Source organism: Echinococcus granulosus, assembly GCF_000524195.1.
Source record: "Echinococcus granulosus chromosome Unknown EG_S00033, whole genome shotgun sequence".
Lineage (NCBI taxonomy): Eukaryota > Metazoa > Platyhelminthes > Cestoda > Cyclophyllidea > Taeniidae > Echinococcus > Echinococcus granulosus.
Window position 1 is genome coordinate 111003 of NW_020170413.1, and position 21313 is coordinate 132315.

Here is a 21313-nt window from a genome sequence, read left to right on the forward strand (position 1 = left end):
AGTTGGTTTACCACAGTAGTTAAGAGTCGGGTAGCGTACTGTAGGCGTGCATTAACATTTGTGTTTATAAATTGGTTCTCCTCATGACTAAATGACATTATTCAAGGGAACGACGTAGGTTAAGTACTCGTGGCTGCAGTCAAGAAGCATGGCCATAAGCAGGCAGCTGGATGAAATCCAGTGGAAAAGCATTGTTAGTGTATTCAGGAATGGCAGTTCTTCAAAGTTTAAATTGCAATGCGGAAATAGTGGACTTGCAAAAGTGAAGTCCTTTAATTTACCTTTACGTTAATAAAGTGCTTATCGTGGAATTCAAGCGTTAAAACCTAAAGTGGTAGCAACAGTCGCATGGACAGTTGATACAAAGCTGGCAGAAAACTGCATCACTGGCGTCAAATATCATTACTAGCTGGGTGGATGTGTGTTGAAGCCAGAGAAGTCTCTCGGGTTTTCCAATGGCGTCGACATGCCCATATACGGGGTCGCAGTTGAAATTCCTGAGTTTTCTGTTTTCCTCTAAATGTTGTATTATTACAAGTAAACAAACTTAACGCACTACTTTTACACAAAAAAGAAGACTTTCATTTTGTATAACACAAAGAATTATGCGGATTTCCTCTGGGCCTATTACTTTCGCAACTACTTTTGTTTAGGAACACACACATCACCTTTGCTACGGGTAATAACATAATAAAAAACTGAATGGCGAAAAATTTGCGCATAATTACGGATTGGACACAAATTCTTCATAGCGCCAATGAAAGATGGCGGTGGCACCTCCAAGATGGGTCAGTATAGTGTGGACACCCAATTAGCCAGCCTTGATGTGGACACCCCAAAACCTCTCTTTAACAGTAATGAGACGAGCAATGTGGGCGAGAGACCCCAGTTGGTGACCCATTCGCCACTTGTCCGTGAATTGTGAAACTATGACAAGCGAATACCGGAATAGCTCAAACCACGTATTTTGAAAGGATCGCTTGAAGGTAGTGAGAAGATCGTTTAAAATGGATTGAGCCACACTATAATGTTGCGACAAGGCACACTGTTGAACATCCTGAGATGCTCATACATATTTGTATGAAGTGAAGTAACTAGTGGGGTGCTCGTCGGAATCATTGTAGTCTAAAACCGGGTTATGAATGAAAGAATGAATGACTGGAGTGCATTAAGGTGAATGTGGATGAGCAAATGAATAGCAAAGCATTTGCATGGAGGCTTCAGTGGATGCCTCTGTGTGTAGCCACCGAAGTGCAAAACGAGTATCAATTCGGCATGGATCAGGTTTAAATAATCACATGAAAATAATCGGAATTTTAAGTTCAGTGACCTCGCATTTGATACAAACCTGTTTATTTTGATCTTTACATTTCCGTGCTCTCCATCACAAATTCAATTTTGTTTTTGATTTCATAATTTCCTGTTGCTTTTATTCCTTCAGAAATACAGCAGTGACTTGTAAATTTAGGGTAGTCCCTTCTATGGGCTCCAATTTGCCCCCTTAAACCAACTACACTGACGTTTGAATACGATGACTGCTGACGTAAGGAATCGAAAGGCTTACCTCCTACCGACTGTTCTGGTACCCGCTCCTACTTTTCATCAGCCTTTGAGTGGCTCCACTCAATTTGGGTGTGACGGAGGCGCCTTGAAAACAAAGTGTGGTACTTGCTGTGTGGGAATACATTCTCTCATTGCAAGCCTCTGAGTCACATTTGGTTGGATGTCTTCGCCATTTGACTGTAACGCTTGTTCTTGTATTCTCAGCTATGCCAATCACATAAGGCGCAGTGGCAAGTAGTCGAAGTGAATGACAAGCATTGCAGCATACCCAAGAGAGATATTTCAGAAAATTTAAATGTCAAATGATAATGATGCCTTCTATGTAATCTAATACAGTTACGGTTTCGCATTGAAGGGAAGCATGTTGCATTTCACCTGTTAGTCACCGTTAGGGGAATCATTTGCTTATGCAGAAAGGTATATGTATGACAAAATTTTTCTTAAAACTACGACCTAATTTAATTGTTCCGTTCCACATAATTGCCGAATCATCGTGATCCAGCCAACTATCTAAGATAGTGTCAAACTCGTAATTCCCTCATCGTTCTGCAAATGTGTTGTGCTTTTATTTGCCGGAAAATAACTTATCACTAAACGTTGATCCAAATTTATTTCTGGTCGTTACTCAGAAATCGAGAGTTGGTCTTCGGCAAAAGTTGCCATGACTTCAGTGGAGCTTCTGCAAAGACACCTGGTAGATTCGGTAGCTCATAGCTGATGCCCTTCTTCTGTAAAGGTGCTGTGGCCCAACGTCTGTTCCATGTTGCTGCTACCAGTGCAACACAATGAGATCGAAACAGAGAAGGTGTTTCACACAGTTTGCATTAGCAAAATGTAGTTTCCTTCTTCCAACAGACAATCGGTGGTTTAAAGACGTGATGCTGAGAATCTTTCAGCTAATGGTAAAGAACTTTGTCGCAGGATTCTATCCTAAATTGATAGACCTGCGTGACTGTAGGACAGGGGTATATTCTTCCCTACAGGTTCAGGAAACCAGTTATATGCAACAACAGTTGCTCAATCAGAGGCTTTCCATGCCTTCCAGTTCCTTTTAATTGGATAATTTACTTAAAAATAAAGGGAAGGAATGAGGCAGCTGATGTGTTGTCGTGGCACTATAAAATGAGTTCTTTGTGCCAAGAAAATATAATGCCTCGGCACAAGAGGTAGCATAATTGAGTACCGCGCAAATTGCTTCAATTTCGATATTCCATTTGCTGTGTCGATATACAAAACGACGCTGTTAGAAAAAACAAATCCTTCACAGTTTGTAACAACAAAGATCTAATCTAGGCGGCACAAGTTGTAACGAATCCGCATCGATAAAAACACATCGGGTAATGAAAACCCCGGCAATTATTGTTTATAAATCACATTTTTCAAATTATATTCTAGTAAATTCTTTTATTTTTAAAAAAGCAGGCTATTCTCGGAACTTGAATAGCACCTATTTACTCTAGCGAATATACTACTTAAAGTGCAGAGTAGTACTATGCTGCTTGGACTTGCCAATCATTTAGCTCCGTACCTAGAGGTCAAAAATGGGTCAAGTCCTTCTTACAAACGTGCCTATCGTTCAGGATGAAGTGTTCATCAGGATGGCTCTCTATTTTATCGTCTTCGGATATACCGATGACGGTGTAGAATCGACAGCTTTAGCCTACCTAGTCTTTTTTACCGCGAAATTAAAAATATGTTTGGTTGGAAATGGACAAGAGCGCATTTCTGTTTCACATTCCTCCTCCTTCGAGGCGTTTAAAATAACAGTCCAAATGAAGTCATTACTGACCGTCTATGTGTTTTTAGCCTAAAGTCAATTAAATTCTTTGGTAACAAGAACTTAATAAGTATAACATTTTCGGCGCCTTTTAGAATTTATTTGCAATCAGTACAACTGTGAACAAATCTGACTTTAAAAAATTCAACGCTCCTGCTTTCCCATAACAAATGGGTCTAAACCATTAGATCGCACTATAGTTGCACCTCATTTCGGTTTAACTATTTGGCTGTTGACAAAACATCGGTTGGGGTACTTTCGGCTCCTCCATTTGTGTTGGTTAAGGAGTAGTATTTTATAGTCGCAACAAGTAACCCAAACTTCAGCAATTGTAAATTTTTTGTCATCCGTCTTATAGATATTTCGCTATCTCTATTTTTTGCCTTACTTACCTGTTTTGAGTTCTCTTTACCCAATTTAAAAAAGAATTTGAGGTGAGGAATGTTTTTAAAGAATGTATTTAATCATCCCTGGTGGACAAAATCCACCTGTTAACCAAACACCGGATTGGCTCTTTTGACAGGACATCCAAGTTCGAGTCTCCATTGGTTTTGTGGATACGATCGAGATGTTTGTTTGCTGCACACACCTATTTTAAGAGAGTTGGAGTTGAGTCAGTAGCTGTGAGAACCCGTGATTTTCAAAGTTATTTGGTACTGAAAGAAGAGGTTAACATCACAGGCTGGAGAAAATCTATTTCCACTAAAATCAGTTAAGGCCTTCACATGTTTCTGGAATCTTAATCTTACTGCCGTATGGACTTAACTTGCCCTTTAAATCCGTAGATAAGTTAAAAATGTACAACTGACTTTTGAACTGGACGTAATAGCATATACTACTAAGGGAGAAGGTAGGCTCTGATACCAGTATTGGCAGATAGTAGGCCTTCAAGAAAGTCAAGTGCCAATCCAAATACAGCTTGCTTTCGGTTTCTGAGGCGGCGACTGTTCCTAAAATTTTTAAGAGCTGTGACTCTTGCATTCTGTAAAATGCTAGTAATGCCTTGCCAGAAGAAAATCGAATTGTATCGGCCATGGCAAGGTAGACGGTTCTGACCTTATTCGCGTTTTCATAGGTCATCCATAAAATTGCCTCTAACCCATGCTTATCAATATTATTCTTGATGAAGCAGTGCCGCTGGACCCACTACTTTCTGACTCTTGTGGAAGAAATTTTAAGTCCCTATGCCTTACGAAATGAATTTACCTCGTTTCTAAGGCAAATTGGTAGTGCGAAAATCAAAGAAGTTCTGTATGTAACAGTTAAACTTACGACCCATAATCTAATAGCACAGAAGTCCTGGTCCAAATAATGAAATGCTGCCATGGAGACCACCTGTTTGTGGTTAGACTAGAGAGGTATCTGTGATTCCTATTGAATGAAATCATCACTCAAATATGTTTGAAAGGCGATTATGCCAAAAATGGTAAACTCTGCTTCAGAGATGGCTCTAGAAATAATTGAACAACTGATGTGAGTCAGGTCATTGCAGCCCAATTCATCTTCACCAGTTGTCTCACTCACAAGTGGCATAAAATGGGGAGAACTAACTTTCATCCTCGAGGTTTTCTACCCGTATTTTGGTTTCATTTACTGCCATCTCTTTCAGTCTCTTTACTTAGCCAATTTAGAAGCAGAACCTGCAGCATATCGCTTTTCACGTTTCCATCTTTGTGCACGATGATTGGTACCAAATCGTTTTAATGCCATCAACTGGCCTTAATAACTCATTTGAAATTGACCAAGGCACCCACATCTCGGGTGTGGTTGCCTGATCCGCCTCGCTGAGGGAGGAGTTAACAGACCTCACACATTCTTCATCATGTCGTGTCAGTGGCGTAGCTGCAATCCATTCCACATCGGCGAGGTAAACCCTCACAAATGTTTGATTTCAATACCCCAATAAACTGCATTAGTCAAACGCCAGGTTAATTTAATGAGCTTCATCTGGAAAAAATGTAGCTTCTTATCACAAACTAATGAGTAGCATGGTCTTACGAAAAAGATTATTGTCAGTACAGTATTAAAGTAGCAAATTTTTGATTCCGACAAAGTATGCGTGAATTAATTGTGGAATTGTAATGTAAGGACAAATGGTAAAACTATCAGAGCACATCGAAATGTCTGTCGCATTTGAAGTCAAGCATTCGCTGCAAAATCACAAAAAAGTCACTCCAGTTACTATCGTTCTATCCCTAGACCTTGGCGTAAAAGTGATAATGTGACCGAGATGCCGTGTCGATGATCAAACTGGTAACACTAACAGGCACGATATGACCTGGACAAGGTCAAATGAATTAAATCTGCTTTTCAACCAATCATTACAAATCACGGTTTCCTAGACTGACTTTAGTTAATTTTACCCCGAACTCAAGCAATCCTCGTCACTAGGTGCCATTGATGTGGTTCCAATACCCTCAAAGATGTTTGATTCCGATGAACCAAATATCTTATTCAATCCATCTCAAAGTATTTTCGAAGATCTTATTAATAAATAAACTGTGCAGATTTGAATGCCGGGAAGTTAGTAAGGCAGGTTGCCCTCTTTAGTCGCCGTGCTGATTTGCTTTGGCCCAAAAAACACCATCAAGCCACTCTTATAAAGCGTGATTCTAAACCTCTGCAGTGTGGTGTATTCTACTGAACAGATTTGCCTGTTCCAACACCTTAGTCAGTTTACTTATATTGTACCGTCTTATAGAAGTGAACTCGAAATTAAATAATATGTGGCTTGCTGAAGAAGGAAAGGAAAGCATCTATGCAGGAGTTTAAATTATTTATTCTGGTAAATTCCGTTAGAATTTTGACGAACTTTAATACGGAGTAAAGTCGTGTATAAGTGCAGCATTAATAAAACACCGTGGTTTGGTCATTAAATGAACACGAAGAAAGAGTGATGCACCTACTCAAGAAAATCTGGAGAAATAGAAGCTTTCTTTACCAGCAGTTATGGCATTCCCCATTAAGGCGAGAATCCTCATTCCGCGTTTAATAATAAACGGGGCAACACAAGAAAACTCCGCCATTTTAGTCGAAGGTAGCACTAGTGGTAGTCCAGTCCGCATCAAATCCACCCACCAGATCCATCCGTATTCATCCGTCCGTCGATCACATTCATTTATTTGTCTTCTAGTTATTTTATCACCTCTGCTCCTGTTGCTCACACCTACTATTATGGATGCCTCAATATAATCATCAATTCATCTCGGACGTCTTCATTCATTTACCACAACTTTATTCTTTCAATTCATGTAAACGCCTTTCCTACCCCTTGAAACTCCAACTTTGTATATTGTTTTGACAAACACTTTGGGCTCAGCAAATCGAGTTAAACGCACCAAAATAGGAAGGTCAGCGGGCATCCCCGTAAAATAATCTGTGATAGTAAAAACAACCCATTTGTTCCTCAAATTACTGCCAAGATCATTGTTTGAAGTAAAACTGAAGGGGCATATGGCGGCTGTCAAACCAAGTTTGAGGGCTTACGGTAGATTTCACACGCAAATTATGCTCTTATGACCACTTATCATTCACACACCGCTCTTAAGGTTCATAGTTTTTAGCTTTTCAAATTAAAGTAGTTATCATTTGCCAAACAAATGCAAAATGCACAGCTTGCCATAAGAAGCGATTACCTAATTCAACTCATAACAAGTGAGAATCGAGATATTCAATTCGAAGTTCACCTGCCATCCATATTTAAGCAACTCTACAGTGCTACAATGATCCCCACCATATGACGACGGCGTACTAAACAACTTGGAATAGCCTACTAGTAGTAGAATCTCATTTCATCCTGATACAACTGGGGCTATTCATGTGTCGGAAGTTCTCATTAAACGTTAACACCACAAATAAAGAAGTTATTCTTAGTCTTTTCCACTGCAAGTACACCTTTGGCACACGCGAATTTATTCATGAAAGTAATAGGTGAATACTGCTTGCACGTATGCCTAATGCACCGTTATGGTTGCTGAAATATGAAAAAGTAGTCAGTAATGCATATGCTTTAATCTCATGATCCTGTAGAATTTTTAACAACTTCTAAAGAGATTTCAAATCCCGAGATGTTTCATCAAGACAATATGAAATATTAGCAACAGGAATATAAACTGAATAAAAGTTGGCGAAAATGTGCTGATACCACAAATCAATAGTGCATTAATCCGCTTTGCATTCACTACTTAATTTACTGAGTAGCCCATTACCAAAACGAAACATTACTCCATAAAGGCAAATTTATTTAGTTTATAGATATTCTACGTGATTTATTCATCTTGCTTGACAGTTTTTGAATGTTACATGAAACGTCGTCATTGTGAATGCCACAACTGGGGCTAAAGTTAAATTTGTGGCACCAGTAGCGGTGAAAAATTTGTTTAGAATGCCCAAATTAACACTTCTTAAGTGCGAGCACCAAGGTGTAAAGAGGATCGTTAAGTTGAAGGACTCGATTCACCTCACCTAGTCACTGTTATGGAGAGTCCTACTGTAGTGCTAGTTTGGGGGAGTTGTGGCATCACCGTTCAATTATTATCCACCCATTGAAATGCAAACATTTCAGTGGTGATGGCTGTGATGCTTTTAAGCCGTGTGGCTGCCGTTTTGTGCTTTCTACACACTGCTGCCATTCAACAGAAGTAAAGTTGTTTGACCCATCAACACCCTCGTGCTATCTTCCGGTTCATTATCCAAGTTAAGTGAATTGAAACACATCCGTATGAAATCTTCTTCACACCTTGTTAAATATCACCTTTAGAGTAATCATTACTAAAAACTTCTTGCCATTCACCTGAACCTCTTCCTCATTCATCAATGCAAAGAACGATGCACAAGCCTTGAGTTTGGTGGTGTTATTTTCAGATGAATTACAGAGCTCTCTTTGCATGTTTTAATGGTAACTACCTCAAAATTTATCCAAGACTACCCTCAAGCATTTGGATAACATGCTTTACCAGTACTGGGACTAGAGAATTTCGCTGGGCTTCTAAAAGTGCGAAATGGTCAGTGACACAAGTGGACAATAGAATGGTATGCAACTAATAGACTGTGTATTGAGATTGTTTGGTAAGTTTTCCATAAGGAAATTGATAATGCGAGGTACAAACTGCCACAGGGTGGCTTATCAGGAGGTGGGTTCACTTAAGCTTGTTCAGCTTCATTCCACTTGTTCTCGCTCGGTTTGGCTTCTTCGAGTACACAGTATTTCCATAAAATTCTCACACATTCTGCAACATAAACTAACCCTATCCCTAAGAACTCTATAGTTTAATTAAACATTGACAATTGTAGACACAATGGATGTGCTGAGATGTAGGGCAGAGCGGTTGGGAGAGATAGGAAGTTCTCCCTTAGAGACAAGGGATGCGATAGAATCCATGGGAAATTCTAAATCGCCAGAGCTGTTCTGACTTCAGTGGAACCTGCATGATTAAATCATTAAGTCATACCAAATTGTTCAACTTGTTTTAGGTGCCTCAAGCTTTAGGTATCTTTTTAAACCTGAAAATGAGCAACTGAATGTACGATGGAAAAAATGTCAAATTGGGCATCATTTCTAACACTCCACACGTTTGCTCTTCCTCGTTGCCCTACACAACTCTTCCAAGTAATCGCAACGAACCACACAGCGGAACAAGGGATAATTCGATAAGTCCGGATTTTTGGAAGAAATCTCCTCATTAGTCATGGAACATGCTGTAGGTTAGCCTTAGATTCTGCAACATTGAGTTTCCTGCAATGTGAAGTCCAAAGCGAGTAATTTTGCTTTGAGTAGCGCAGCATTTGGAATAAAGAAAGCGGACCTGTGGTCCGGACAGCTGCGGCACGGATAGATATTCGCGTTGGCCGTGTCCCCGCTCAAGACAGCTAAGGAGTACGCTCGAGAGGACTGAGTGACCAGATAAGGCTGCGTGACAAGGTAATAATGAGGAAATAGGATGTGTATAGGGCCTGGTGACTCAAGGACCGATCCCAACTCGTGACGGCTTGAAATCCAACAGTGACTCAGACACAACTGATCTCATTGTACCATGTATTCATATACATAAACCAAAGGTCTATCACACAACTTAATGCCCAGAAGATTAGGTTAGGACAGTTTTTAACCAAATCACCCAACCGAACACATCGAAAGTAAAGAGAGAAAAGCACTTTTTTTCTGCCAGCATGAAGCGATCAACTCGAGAATTGTCAATTATTTCAGAGATTACGCTGTAAAAGGCCGATTTTAACAAATTAGAGCAGTCGACACGGTCACATTGATGGTGTGTGAGGCACCATTGGTGGTGGTGCAGCCACCAGCGAAGAGCTGCCGAAACCACTAAAGCTCCGAAGGGATTTCAGGAGATATACCATCCCTCTCGAATTACCTATCATCTCATTGATAATGACTGTAATAGTCAATGTCTGATCGGATGCAAGAGATTTAATAGCAACTGTCAGATCTTCCTAGAGGAAGCTAAAAGGATCCACCAGTTAGGCTATACAGCTTTTTTAGTCTTCCTGTAAATTTGATTCTTCTGTTACTATAATTTACGCTCTCTTCACTAGAATCTCTAGTCATGGTACATCTATGCCTACACTAAATCCTCGTATGTTGAAGGAAAGTTAGCTAATGCCTCGTGTAGTATTTCAGCCGCTGTATTTCATGCGCACATGGTGAAGTTTCTGCATTAAAGTCCGGTAAAAAACAAACGTGAAGGGTTCTTTGCTCTTGGTCTCGATCAAGTGTGGATACAAAGCGTTGTCAAAGGTCCATTTGGTTCCTCTAGTATCGAATGGCATCAGAACCATTTAGATATGAAGTTGGTGATGGTTGTGGGAACAGGAGCTCGCGGAGGTGCTTGTCCAGCCAGGTCCGTTGGTTGGTGCGTTGATACATAGCACTGGAGAAAAGGCCGTGTTGAAAAAATTCGCCGCCAATTTTGAACAGCCATGCAAAGATTGACCTCATCAGGAAGATCAGTGATTTCACGATATATACCACTTTGTGCCTAAATTGTGCCGAAAGTACGCCATTGTAAGTGACATCGGAATCGAATAAAAAAACAAGAAAAATGAAATTAGTAGACAAGTGATTAAAGGAAAACAAAGATAAATAAGGAGAAATAAGTTGAAGCTGTTGAAACACAACATCGTTGAGAGATGCTAGCAGAGATTGGCTGCGTGACAGAGACGTTTATGCTTAAATAATATTTGCCATGGAGGAGGAATTAGATTGACTCCAAGGTGATGTTAACGCGTTGGTACTTCATGTACTGTCCAATTTGAAAGTCGCCTAATCACGTTGTCTGCCTGATTTATCTTTGTCCAACAATAATTACTTCAATGAACTAGCCTGAGAACTCATATTCCTTTATACGCAGTGAAAACTTGCAGCAATAATGTCATCGGTACCGTGGCCTATTCCACTGTCGAAAGACACTCACGTGATCTGAAAGCAAACCATTCCTTAAGCAGTTGTTGTGTGATGGATCTGCATCTGGCATTCTTTCATGTAAGGCACTGAAATAAGTACGAAGTTCTAAATTTTGTCAACCTGCCAATACACGTTATTAGATTATGAGTTCACTTCCGTCAGTTGTTGAAACTAGGCAGACTGTGATGAGGTAGTCGGAACATGTGAATCGCTTCAGTAGAATTGGAATTGAGTCAGGCATGCGTGAATTAAGTTTTTTGGTCAAGTGTAAATAATGAACGGGATTACGAGGAAGAAGGGCAGCCTACTTACCTCTACTTTTTTGAACCTACACAGAGTTTTGTAGATCAAGACTCCTATATCCACCCTGCCTTGTACTAAATAAGCTTGATCATGCTTCCGACTGGAACACCTGTGAGGCTGTTAGAACCACACCAGTGAGAAGTCATGACAAAGATTGCTTGAGGTAGTTGTAAAGCTAGGGCAAATGAGGGAAATGTTTTTCTGTAGTGAAAGTAAGAGTAAGCTAAGATTAAGTTGGATTGACCTCAGAGAGTCACTGTCACTGTGACCGCAGCCGTGGGGGTTTAGAAGTACCAAGGGATACAAAAAAAAAGAAATTGGAAGGGTAGATCAGTGGAGGAGGTGGAAGTAAGGCGGTGTGGTATAGGACAAATTTATGTGGAAGAAAGAAAGGAAAGAAACGGGAAAAAGAAGATTAAGGGAAAATAAAATGACGTGGCATGGGGAGGAAATCCAAGAAAAAAATAAATAAAGGAGGAATGTGGTAAAGGAAATACAGCATCAATTTGTGTATCAAATAGATGGAATGAGATTTACTTAGACATCGCGGCCAAAGTCAGATGGAAAATGGCTAAATTGTTTATTAAAAATACCGTCAAAATTGGGACAAAAAGCGATCAGATGAGATATGCTTAGTAAAGGCGACCAAAGTTAGACAAGAATTACATTAGTAAAGAAAATACCGCTTAATATGTTCACTTAGTAAAGGAGACATTGCCTCGACTTCTGTTTCAATTTTTTTTTTACTTTTTATCGAAAATCACTTCACTTTTAACCGTCCGCTATATGCGTCTTTTAAACTAACGTCCATTGCATTACACCACCTGCCAAATTTTCCGTATGCAATAAAAGGGAGCTCAATTTATGTAAAACATTTTGTTGTTGCTGCAATTCCCTTTACCAGTATCCACTAATTCAAGTTTTTTCTGACGTTGTAATGAGTCACAGCAGATTATACGCGAAACACCCCAAAAATGAGAGAAGGCTGTGCTATAGGTGAATCTGTATATTCGACATCAGCATCGCCTGCGGCTACTGCCATATCCCGGTAGCCTTCCTACGTGGCGAAAGCACAATGGCGGAACACCCAACTGACCCCCTTCACCAACACCGAGAGTCAAGCAACCGATCAACGCATTACAGAGGAAGCCCTAGGTGGCGCTAAGCACGGTTGGAGGACTGTGCCACGGAGTGGAAACACAATCTGTGAAGCCCGAATACTCCATCCAGTAAAACAGAGTGCTCGGTCACCACAGATCGACGTCTCGGACTAAAGAAGCACAAGCAGATCCATCTTTCTGGAAAGTTATGTAAACGGCTTCTCAAGGTAAAATAAATGAGTTCTTTACTTACTTACACACCAGAACGACACACAATCATTGACAGCACAGGTAACACTGCCTTGTCCAAAAAGTCATAGCAGAAGGCATTAAGTCAAACGCCTCGTCCACTCCCATCGACAAGTGAATCGACCATTATCCCTACGCTCTTCTTCAATTTCCTCAGAAACACAAATAAAGGGGTACAAAATCAAAATTTGCAAATAAAAATCCTTGAGGGATCACATAGAATTCTCGAGACTCCATTACAGCTTGGAAAGGGAGGTCTAGTGAGCAGAAATGGAAAGAATAAAAAATTTGGGCACTCTTGCGCTGTTCGCCATTGAAACGATGTCAGAAGATAAAATGGATCATTCTAGCATCGCTCACCACCTTCAGCACATAGTCTTCAAGCGCATTGCGGTGGTATTAGTGATCCCACATCGACAACTCGTGATTACAATCCACTTCGGGTGAGGTACCTGCGCTCGCACCCCATTCACGCACCCCAAACTTCTGAACCTACAGAGGCAAGACAACAAGCGCGCGTTGGGGAAGCCTCATTAAAGGCGAAAAACAATGAAATCCAAGCAGAGCCATTAGCGCTAAGTCAATAAAAAGAACCATGATGCAGCAGTACCGCACGAAGTAGTAGCTAGCACACGTCGTACATGAAACAGACTCGGTCTAACACCTACCACAACCACCCGCCTTGCTTGCTGCCCAGTATGAACACTAACTCTAGCGACTGCGGCATGGATATAGAAGTTGTGAAGCAACAATGCGAATTATACGGTAACTCTGGCTGACACCTAAGACCTCATCCTCTCTTAACAATGGGGTTGTAAGTGAGAATAAAAATCAAGGAAACGTAAAGTAGAGTCGGTGTACCCTAATTTGAAAACGAAACGCTATGAGAGAAAGTATGACACATCAAGGGCTCGTCTAGGGAACAAGATAATGAAAAACTACTAAAACTGAAGAGCATAGCACCCACTTATCATTCCTTTTTCCTTAAGAGAAAAAAAAACTTAGAGACTCAAGACAAAGAATGAAAAGGGAGATGTTTCTTCCCATGACGCAGCATGAAAAAGAATGGACAAGAGAATGTGAGGCTATATGGAATAAGATTGCCGAATTTAAGACTTTAGAAGCTGGAAAGAAATAAGAACGCGTACATACTGATGAATTACGCTCTAATGAAAAGAGCACCGAAATTTCGTTAAAGTTAGTCTTCAATTTCCTTTGCCGCAATGTGAGAAATGACAGCTGGGCCAAAGGGGTTAGACCATATAATTCTGAGTAACAAGTTCCACGGCTACCATGTACCGCATTTTCAAGTGTTATACAATAAATTTGACGAAAAGTTTTCGTAAAATATGGGCCCAAATTATATGCGTCACATTGAACAGGTAAACTAGGATCACAGTAGTTGGGATATAAAAAGTGGGGCAAACAAATAAAGGTCATTGCACCGATGGAAAGGCACAAGTTCATGCTGCAAAACCCTTCACAATTCACAACGAGCCGTACCGAAAACTGCATAAACTTCTTGCACACCCTATGGATAACAAGATTTTTTTACCAATTATTACGAAGACCTTTACTAACCAACTATAGGCAATAGGTTCCCAAATGAAAATAAAACACCTTTTTGCTTCCAAAATGGTAAAAAGCTGTTAAAAACAATAATAGTAAACAGCGATTAATAACCTTCCAGTAGACACTAAATCAAGCTAAAAAGCGGAAAGCTTCCACCACTAACGACAATTAGGACCAAAGAGAAGGAGACGTAGATCAGTTTACCCCTCAACAATGCTATCGCGGTCACGTAAAAATTAAAAGGCAAAGCAGAAACCAAAATTATGACTGCCGTGGGATTGACATGCACCAAGCATACAATGACCATGATGAAGTGATAGGAAGCAATCAAAAGTCACCGCTAAATGTAAGACACATAGATGTTCTGATGTCTTCAACCGGAGAAAACTTGCAACCACGATGGGATTGGAAACATCGCCTGTCTAATTGGAAGGCAGATATTTGCATTAGTGGAGAAAAACAATTTGAAGTAAGAATACTAAGCGAAAGGTCTTCAAGAAGAAGGAAGAGGTGAATAGCCCAACACTGATAAACAATTGTATGTATGGCTTCCAGGAGTCGTAATATACCAAAGTGGCACCAAAGGATATGGTACTTACAAATGTACAAAGGGACTGGGCTATTGGCATAGACGAAAGTCATCCTGCAGAACAGAAATACTATTTGCACGGACTAAAGCCATCGCGCAGCTAAGCCAAGTACCAAATTACTACACAACGAATCGACGACTTTTTTTAAGAATTTCGACCACAAAAATTCTCTTGTGAAGATGAATCAACTTACTTGACTATACGGTGAGAGGCAAATGCGAAATGTGAAAACCCCAATACTCTACCAATGGTCTGTAGAGAGACTGATCTTTACCTTTGCCAAGCTTACGACAATAAGAGACCCCACGCCTCTCTCTGATTTGAGGCCCCTACAAATCGCCCTTTATTCAAAGCATAGTAGATTTTGCGTGGAAATTAAAATGCATCATGTAGTCCAAAAGCCCAATGCCAAAGGAAAATGGTCGACAGTAACTGAACCGTAGGCATTATTTCTCATTCGTTCATTGGGAAACGAGCTTCGGCATCAGTTAGGCAAAAAAATGGGACAAGAACAACTCTAGGATTTCAATCACTCTCAAACGAAAGACTAGACATAGGCATTAGGTGAGTTAAACCTCGTGGAAAACGGGAGTCTCTGACCTACTTGCCCAATAAACGATAAGCTGCGGATAGAACAAATCTGAAAGATGAAGAAAACTGCACAAAGGGCCTGATTAACACTCCGAATATAGCAGAGCATTTTAAGTAGAAAAGAGAAACAGTCGAATAAAGACAGAAGCACTGACACACAGGCCCAATGCAGGAAAGCTACGCAGCAAGCAGTCACCTCAACTTCAAAACAACAGGCTACAGTTAAGAAGGACAAGTGTCGTTTTCATCAAAATACGAATTGAAATACCGAATCGAAAAATAAAATAACATAAGAGAATAAATGACTGCCGGAAATAAACTGCACGGTACAGAATAATTGTAGCCAGGCATAAAAAATAGGAAACGTACATTAGGATCGTTTGGCTCTTCAACTATCTCCGTACTCTACTTAGTGGATATTGTTCAATCAAGCCAAAAACACTCATCACTTTCTGAGGATACAGAAAAGGATAAAAAACTGCATCGTTCACAAAGCAAATATGCAAATATCAATGCAAACGAAAGCTCACCTCCAAACAGATCCAGCAATTGAGTGTGGTTCAAAATGACCACAATCCTATCCTTCAAAGTGGTTCGAATAATTGCCAGCAGACAATCAAGCACTTGAAATTTGTCTTAAGGAAAAGAGAGGAAGTAGGCACTGTCAGGACGAGGACATCCACCTGACATTTCCAACTGAGCCAGTCGACAGGAAGTCCCAACACCTGGAATAGACACCAGGAAAGAAGAATGCCTTCGGAACTGTCAGAACTGAAGCGCATCCTGTCAGACACTAGGTAGGGATCTCGAGAAATAAAAATAAATAATTAGGTTGGGGGAGGAAACATGCACCTTACGAAGCTAATTCTTTTTATCAACGCCATTCATCCGTCCATCCAGCCCTCACGCTACGGTACATCATCTGCAAGTTCCTTCTATATTTACAACAAATATCCATAAACGCTTAAGAAGTCACCGTACTTTCGAATCGGACTGGCAAAAATGCATTTGACTTTCAGAACTATTTTATCCGTCTTTTCATTGTCAACGAAATTGGGTAACTACTACGGTTTCATGACATTTAGCTGCTACGCAACCAAACAACTTTCCAACTCTCTAAGGTCTGCAGAGAACCGCAACTAAGAGGAAAAGACTTGTCCTTTGCTGATTTAGTGGCCCGACAAAGGGTGACTGAAGGAATGTTGAATCCACACCAGTGTTGAATTCCGCCGTAAACATCAGTTTTGCACAATGACCAATGATAGGGTCAAAGCAGATTTAGACGAATCACATTTGTCCTTCAAAACTGACTAACATTAGTAGGTTGACACTTCAGCTCGGTGTGTTTTAGCCAACTTCGTCCGCAAAAAGAGGATTAACGTACGAAATGGACTTACTACAAAACACCGGTCAGCTTTTAGTACCACGGCGAAAATGGAGGGAAGAATGAAGGAAAGACAGGAGGTGACGCTAAAAAATCGTCATCAAATCCATAGTATACGCACAGGCATCGCTCTGTCTGAAGTAATTTTAGCAATATTAATCTTCGTTGCCAAGAGACTAATTACAACCCACTGAGAGACTTGCCAATCAAAGCAAAAAATTTGACCACACCTGGGGCACTGGAAAAGATACCATAGAACTATACTCAATTCTGTTGCAAAATTAAGAACACAGACACCTTCTAAATCTGCAAATACAACAATCATAATAGTGGCATTAAAACATACACTACAAATTCCAGAGACCCCCTGCACATCTATCATAAAGCGACCTTCAAAATCGTATGCTTTATAGGCTTCATAAATAAGTCAGATGTGATAGAAGAAATAAACAAGACAAACTGCTGCCGCAATGAATGTCATAGTGACATCAAATTGCCGCAGCAGGAGGTGGAGGGATATGGAAGGCCTGGCAACTCACTTTCTCTTTTTACTGTTGAGGTTATAGCAGTTGCCGATCGCCGCCATCGTTGAGGTGTTACTGTTGTTGAAGGGGATTCAGCGCGGCGTTGGCGTTCCAAACCACTGCAGCTGCACTGGTAGCACGACCACGGTGCACTTTGCAACAGCAGAATAGGGTGCAGGTGGCGCCAACTCTCGGAATTGGGTTTAAACCCGTGAGGGGACAGTAGTGGTCAATGGTGTCATTGGTGTTAGTAGTGGTAACAGCAAGAGCAGCTTCGTCACCTTTCTTGCCGTCACATCTCATTGGATTCTCTTCGTCGCTGTTTGCGGAAGCATATCCCATTGATAGTCTCGTAGGCTTGCACCAAGTTCACCGATATTCGCTTATGGCTTTCTAAACCATAAATTCGACAAGAAAGTGTGTCTCTCTCATGGAGCATTATCTCATAAGCATGAAGGCATTACCGAACAACACCAACTACAAATCGCGCCCTTGCCATCACTTCACACGTTACCTAGTCGAGAATGGATTAGAATTCATGAGCTGCTGTCACGTCCTTTGTGCTGCAATCGGTTCAATGTACACATCGTAGGCAACAACTTGCTTTTGCCTTCTATCCTCAAGTCTTTGCACAATTATTGCATAGTCAAAGCTGCATTATCCAGGTTGTCATAGTATCTGCGACGGTGGTGGACTACCACCTGCTGAGGAAACACGTAGCACTCTAACTATTCACGGATTTCTACACCACTAACTAGAAGTTCAGTCCTCGGTTTTGTGTTAGCATTTCCATAGTGAAACATGTAAAGTAGGAACTCAGCAACCACTTTATCGTAGATTCAGCTTCGACGGCACCTGCTGCTTGAGGTAGACCCCTACGCAAAGGTATGGCTACACGGACATCTGAAACTCTTTACTTAAAACGGTGTATCCGACAGCAACTCATGAACCACAATTCATTCTTACCTGAGCAATGCAAGAGGCAATGGCAAGGCGACAGTCTCAATTAGCGTTGATGGACAACACCCCCATGTTTGCCGGATAACGCTCCGCTAGGAACAAAAGCATTCTTGCCTAATTTCAGGTCCGGAGTGTAATTAGCACCAAGTAGGATTCAGCGCTCAATAGGATTTCACTCGTAACGAGCATAACCCCCACTACCAAAATCCCCACGACAAACCCGCCGAAGTACCCGCATTAAAGGGACAAAACAGTAAGGCGGCTAATAGCCCTTAAGATGACAAGTTCAGTTGCTTAACTTAAAGGCCAGTTCGATGTTGTGTAAATGCAATGAATTCCTTCAGTGGAACAATAATTCTTGTGTTGCTTAATAACATCTTTACGATATTAAAATAAACGGTGAATAATTAGCCATCGTGCTTATACTGCTAAAATACAAAGGTAGATGCAAAAAAATAAATGGATGATTAACCCTAATCAGCATTTTAAGTATGCTTTCGTAAAAAAATGTGACTTATTTAGGCGCTTTGCTGCTACTTCTCTTTTTAAACTCTCATCTTCATGAACCATACCAATATTGACTTTCAAGGTTATCGCTTGTGCGTACGATTAGTTGGTCCACTGACTCATCTCCTCGTGTGGCAATGGATTTTCTCAATTCTAGATCGCCGATATTGTCACTAAGCATGCATGACCAAGTTATCTTAAGACCACCTTCTTTCCTTACGCGGCTAAATTGAGCCATGGCACAGTCCCTTTTGTGTATGTATTTTTGATGTTTTATGGTAATTTCATACAGTTTGAAGTCTAATTTTGTTCGTTTTTTTGTTCAGGATTAGGATGCCTGTCAATATGTTCATATTTCCAGAACGTGGGTGAACTTACGAAACATAAGTAACTTGCATTCGCTTAGCTGGGTGGTTCTGAACTGCACTAACACAAATACACCTTCAGCGAGAATTTGTCTACCTTCCTTTCGGAATCAGAACCCCGCTAATGCTGACATGCCCCTTCTGGAGTGTGTGGGACTCCTTATCAAAGTCGTGTCCTCTCTCAGCAGCATTCAGCGTTGGGAGTTGGTTATTCTTGTCGTAGAACACACGGACGCAGCGAATGCTTTTGATGCAGGAATTGCTGATCCAGTTCTCATTTTGTTTTTGATTTAATTAAACTGGGTATTGGGATTACCGACCGACCTACGTAAGTGCTTCTTTCCTTTCCTGATTTTAGTCCTAATTGGGGTTGTATTGGTGAGTAACGGCTTCCATGCTCCTCATTACAACTAATCGTTTGTCACGTCTCATATGTGCCATACATTTCTTAACTACTCACGATAACGGGGGATGTACCATACTGTGCTATGGAGAAACGAAGTTTATGAATAAAACAATAAAATTTGTGAAGAATAATTGTGTTCTCGAGTTTTAGGCGAAATGGAACCGGTTTGAACAATCAACCTTAATTAATGTGATTATTGAAGCAGTGCTATGACTGGGCTTTTCCTTTCGGACAAGCCTGTGCCATGAGTGTATAAAATTGTGCGTATTGGGCTACTATTTAAAGTGTTGCCTTTGGTTTCCATTGTTATGGATTTACTAGAAATGATGTCCTGTTCGCTAAATCAGTCTTTTATTTGACCTCTTTACCACGAGTGGCTTGTCAAACTTACGCAGGCAAATGGTCTTAAGTTCATCCAGTGGGACGTTTTGAGTCCTACCCTGCAACATGTAAATCTGGCCCCACAGCTACTAAGTTGTCCTTTTGTTGCTATGCTACGGATTTTCATAACCTGTTGCCTCCTGCAACATTTCAGGACAGTTTCGCATTAGCTTTGATTCTATACAAGGGGTTATTTTCCATAATCTTAGGAAATGCATCTTTAGCCTTTCATACCAAAGTATCTCAACTCGAGTTTGAAAGGTTCTACGTAAAGAATTCTTGGGCCATGTTCTTAACATCGGCGAGTGAATCGACAAGCTACTGGTCTAATCTGGAGGCAAAAGTATGATGATTGTAGAGGTGCAGTCGGAATAATGTGCGATGGTGCCTTTTGGCAATCGACTGTCTTCCTGAATCCGTCCTTTAAGTGCGTCGTCAATTTCGATTGTAAAGTTTGTTCCACATTGGCTAGACTGGATCGCCATTCCTGCCACTGCGTTTTAAAGCTTGACTGCCTCTAAGTTGGTTCTTAAGTAAGAGCCCATGTGGCGGGGCGTGCGTGGCGGAATTGTGGAGGGCTGGAATGCAGTCCCTCGTGGCAGCGCTAGCTAAATTTGGAAAGTTGTATGCTAGCGATTTTTAAAATTAGTAGTTGAAGACATTTTGTCATGTGTGGCGTTGCTGTTGCACAGTCAGTAGTCTCGAGTGGGTCAAACTCAACCATGATTGCTATTTGTCCTGCATGAGGTGAACGGTTGGGTCTCTACTTTTATGACACACAGGGCAATGATGTTTGCCCACGGTGGAATTCACAATTTCTTTCTATTAGAAATTGGGAGCCAGGCTAGAATGTGGTAAGCGGACGTGGTGCAATTACAATGGGTCTCGTGAACCGATACTTTGAGTGGGTTCAAGCATGGTGAGGAGTAGTGGAAAGTCCAATAAGGCAGCACAGTGCCAATAGATGAACGCATTTTCGTGCTTTACACTACGTTCGTAAACAGCTGCGTGTATTCCCCGAGTTCCTACAACTCAAGGCAAATTAGTGCAGTGGGGTCTGCTGAGAACCGCACTTGAAACGTCATCAGTCAGTTTTTCGATTCGTCCATTGACATCGTGCTTGGATCAGAGAAGATGGCTTCCAGTGCAACCATACAAGCAGATGTGAGACCATACCTTTGTGGTCGATTGAGATGGATTAGACTAACTTCTGCTTGATGTTCAAGCAACATGAAATAGCGCCATTTAAACTTGAGTGGTGTATTCTTTGGCCTAAATGAATGGCTTTTAAGGATCTAAGAAGTGATCATGGCCATACGTGTCATTGACCTTCCGACCACTTTTCCGCTTTTCCAACAAGTAGCCAAAATTGGAGCTTCTTGACAAACTTTGCCACGCAATTTGGTTGTTGTGGCGCTTATTCGCCGTTGTGGACTCATAAGTGAAGTGCACTTCTTGTGTCCGGTGAAATTGCACATTTTTCCTTCGTGGATGCAGCGATAAATATTGTTTGCATGTCCGAACAGAAGATAGATGTCGATTAAATATGGATAGATGTATTTAGGAGATGTGTATACGGCTACTTCATCGCCTCTTCTGCATACTACTGTAATCACAAGGC

At 40.9% G+C, this 21313-nt stretch overlaps 3 protein-coding genes across 3 annotated transcripts in view; 1 reads left to right on the forward strand and 2 right to left on the reverse strand. All coding sequences in view use genetic code 11, as the record gives it.

The window, feature by feature from the left end:
* Positions 1 to 757: 757 nt before the first annotated feature.
* On the forward strand, positions 758 to 2277 carry EGR_04904 (hypothetical protein; the record flags this gene model as incomplete). The annotated part of the gene is made up of 2 exons (XM_024494153.1): positions 758 to 888; positions 2193 to 2277. 2 exons carry the CDS (start codon positions 758 to 760, stop codon positions 2275 to 2277), a joined length of 216 nt encoding a protein of 71 aa, XP_024351390.1.
* Positions 2278 to 8482: 6205 nt separating this feature from the next.
* On the reverse strand, positions 8483 to 13852 carry EGR_04905 (hypothetical protein; the record flags this gene model as incomplete). The annotated part of the gene is made up of 4 exons (XM_024494154.1): positions 8483 to 8601; positions 10788 to 10846; positions 12515 to 12615; positions 13529 to 13852. The coding sequence occupies 4 exons, from the start codon at positions 13850 to 13852 to the stop codon at positions 8483 to 8485; spliced, it is 603 nt and encodes a 200-aa protein (XP_024351391.1).
* A 5556-nt stretch (positions 13853 to 19408) lies between these two features.
* EGR_04906 (hypothetical protein) overlaps positions 19409 to 21313 on the reverse strand; it is a gene marked incomplete at both ends in the record, with an annotated part of 3337 nt that continues 1432 nt past the window's right edge. Inside the window, 2 exons of the mRNA XM_024494155.1 lie at positions 19409 to 19490; positions 20869 to 20957. Of these exons, the coding sequence (XP_024351392.1) occupies positions 19409 to 19490; positions 20869 to 20957 (171 nt within the window). The remainder of the gene's footprint in view (positions 19491 to 20868; positions 20958 to 21313) is intronic.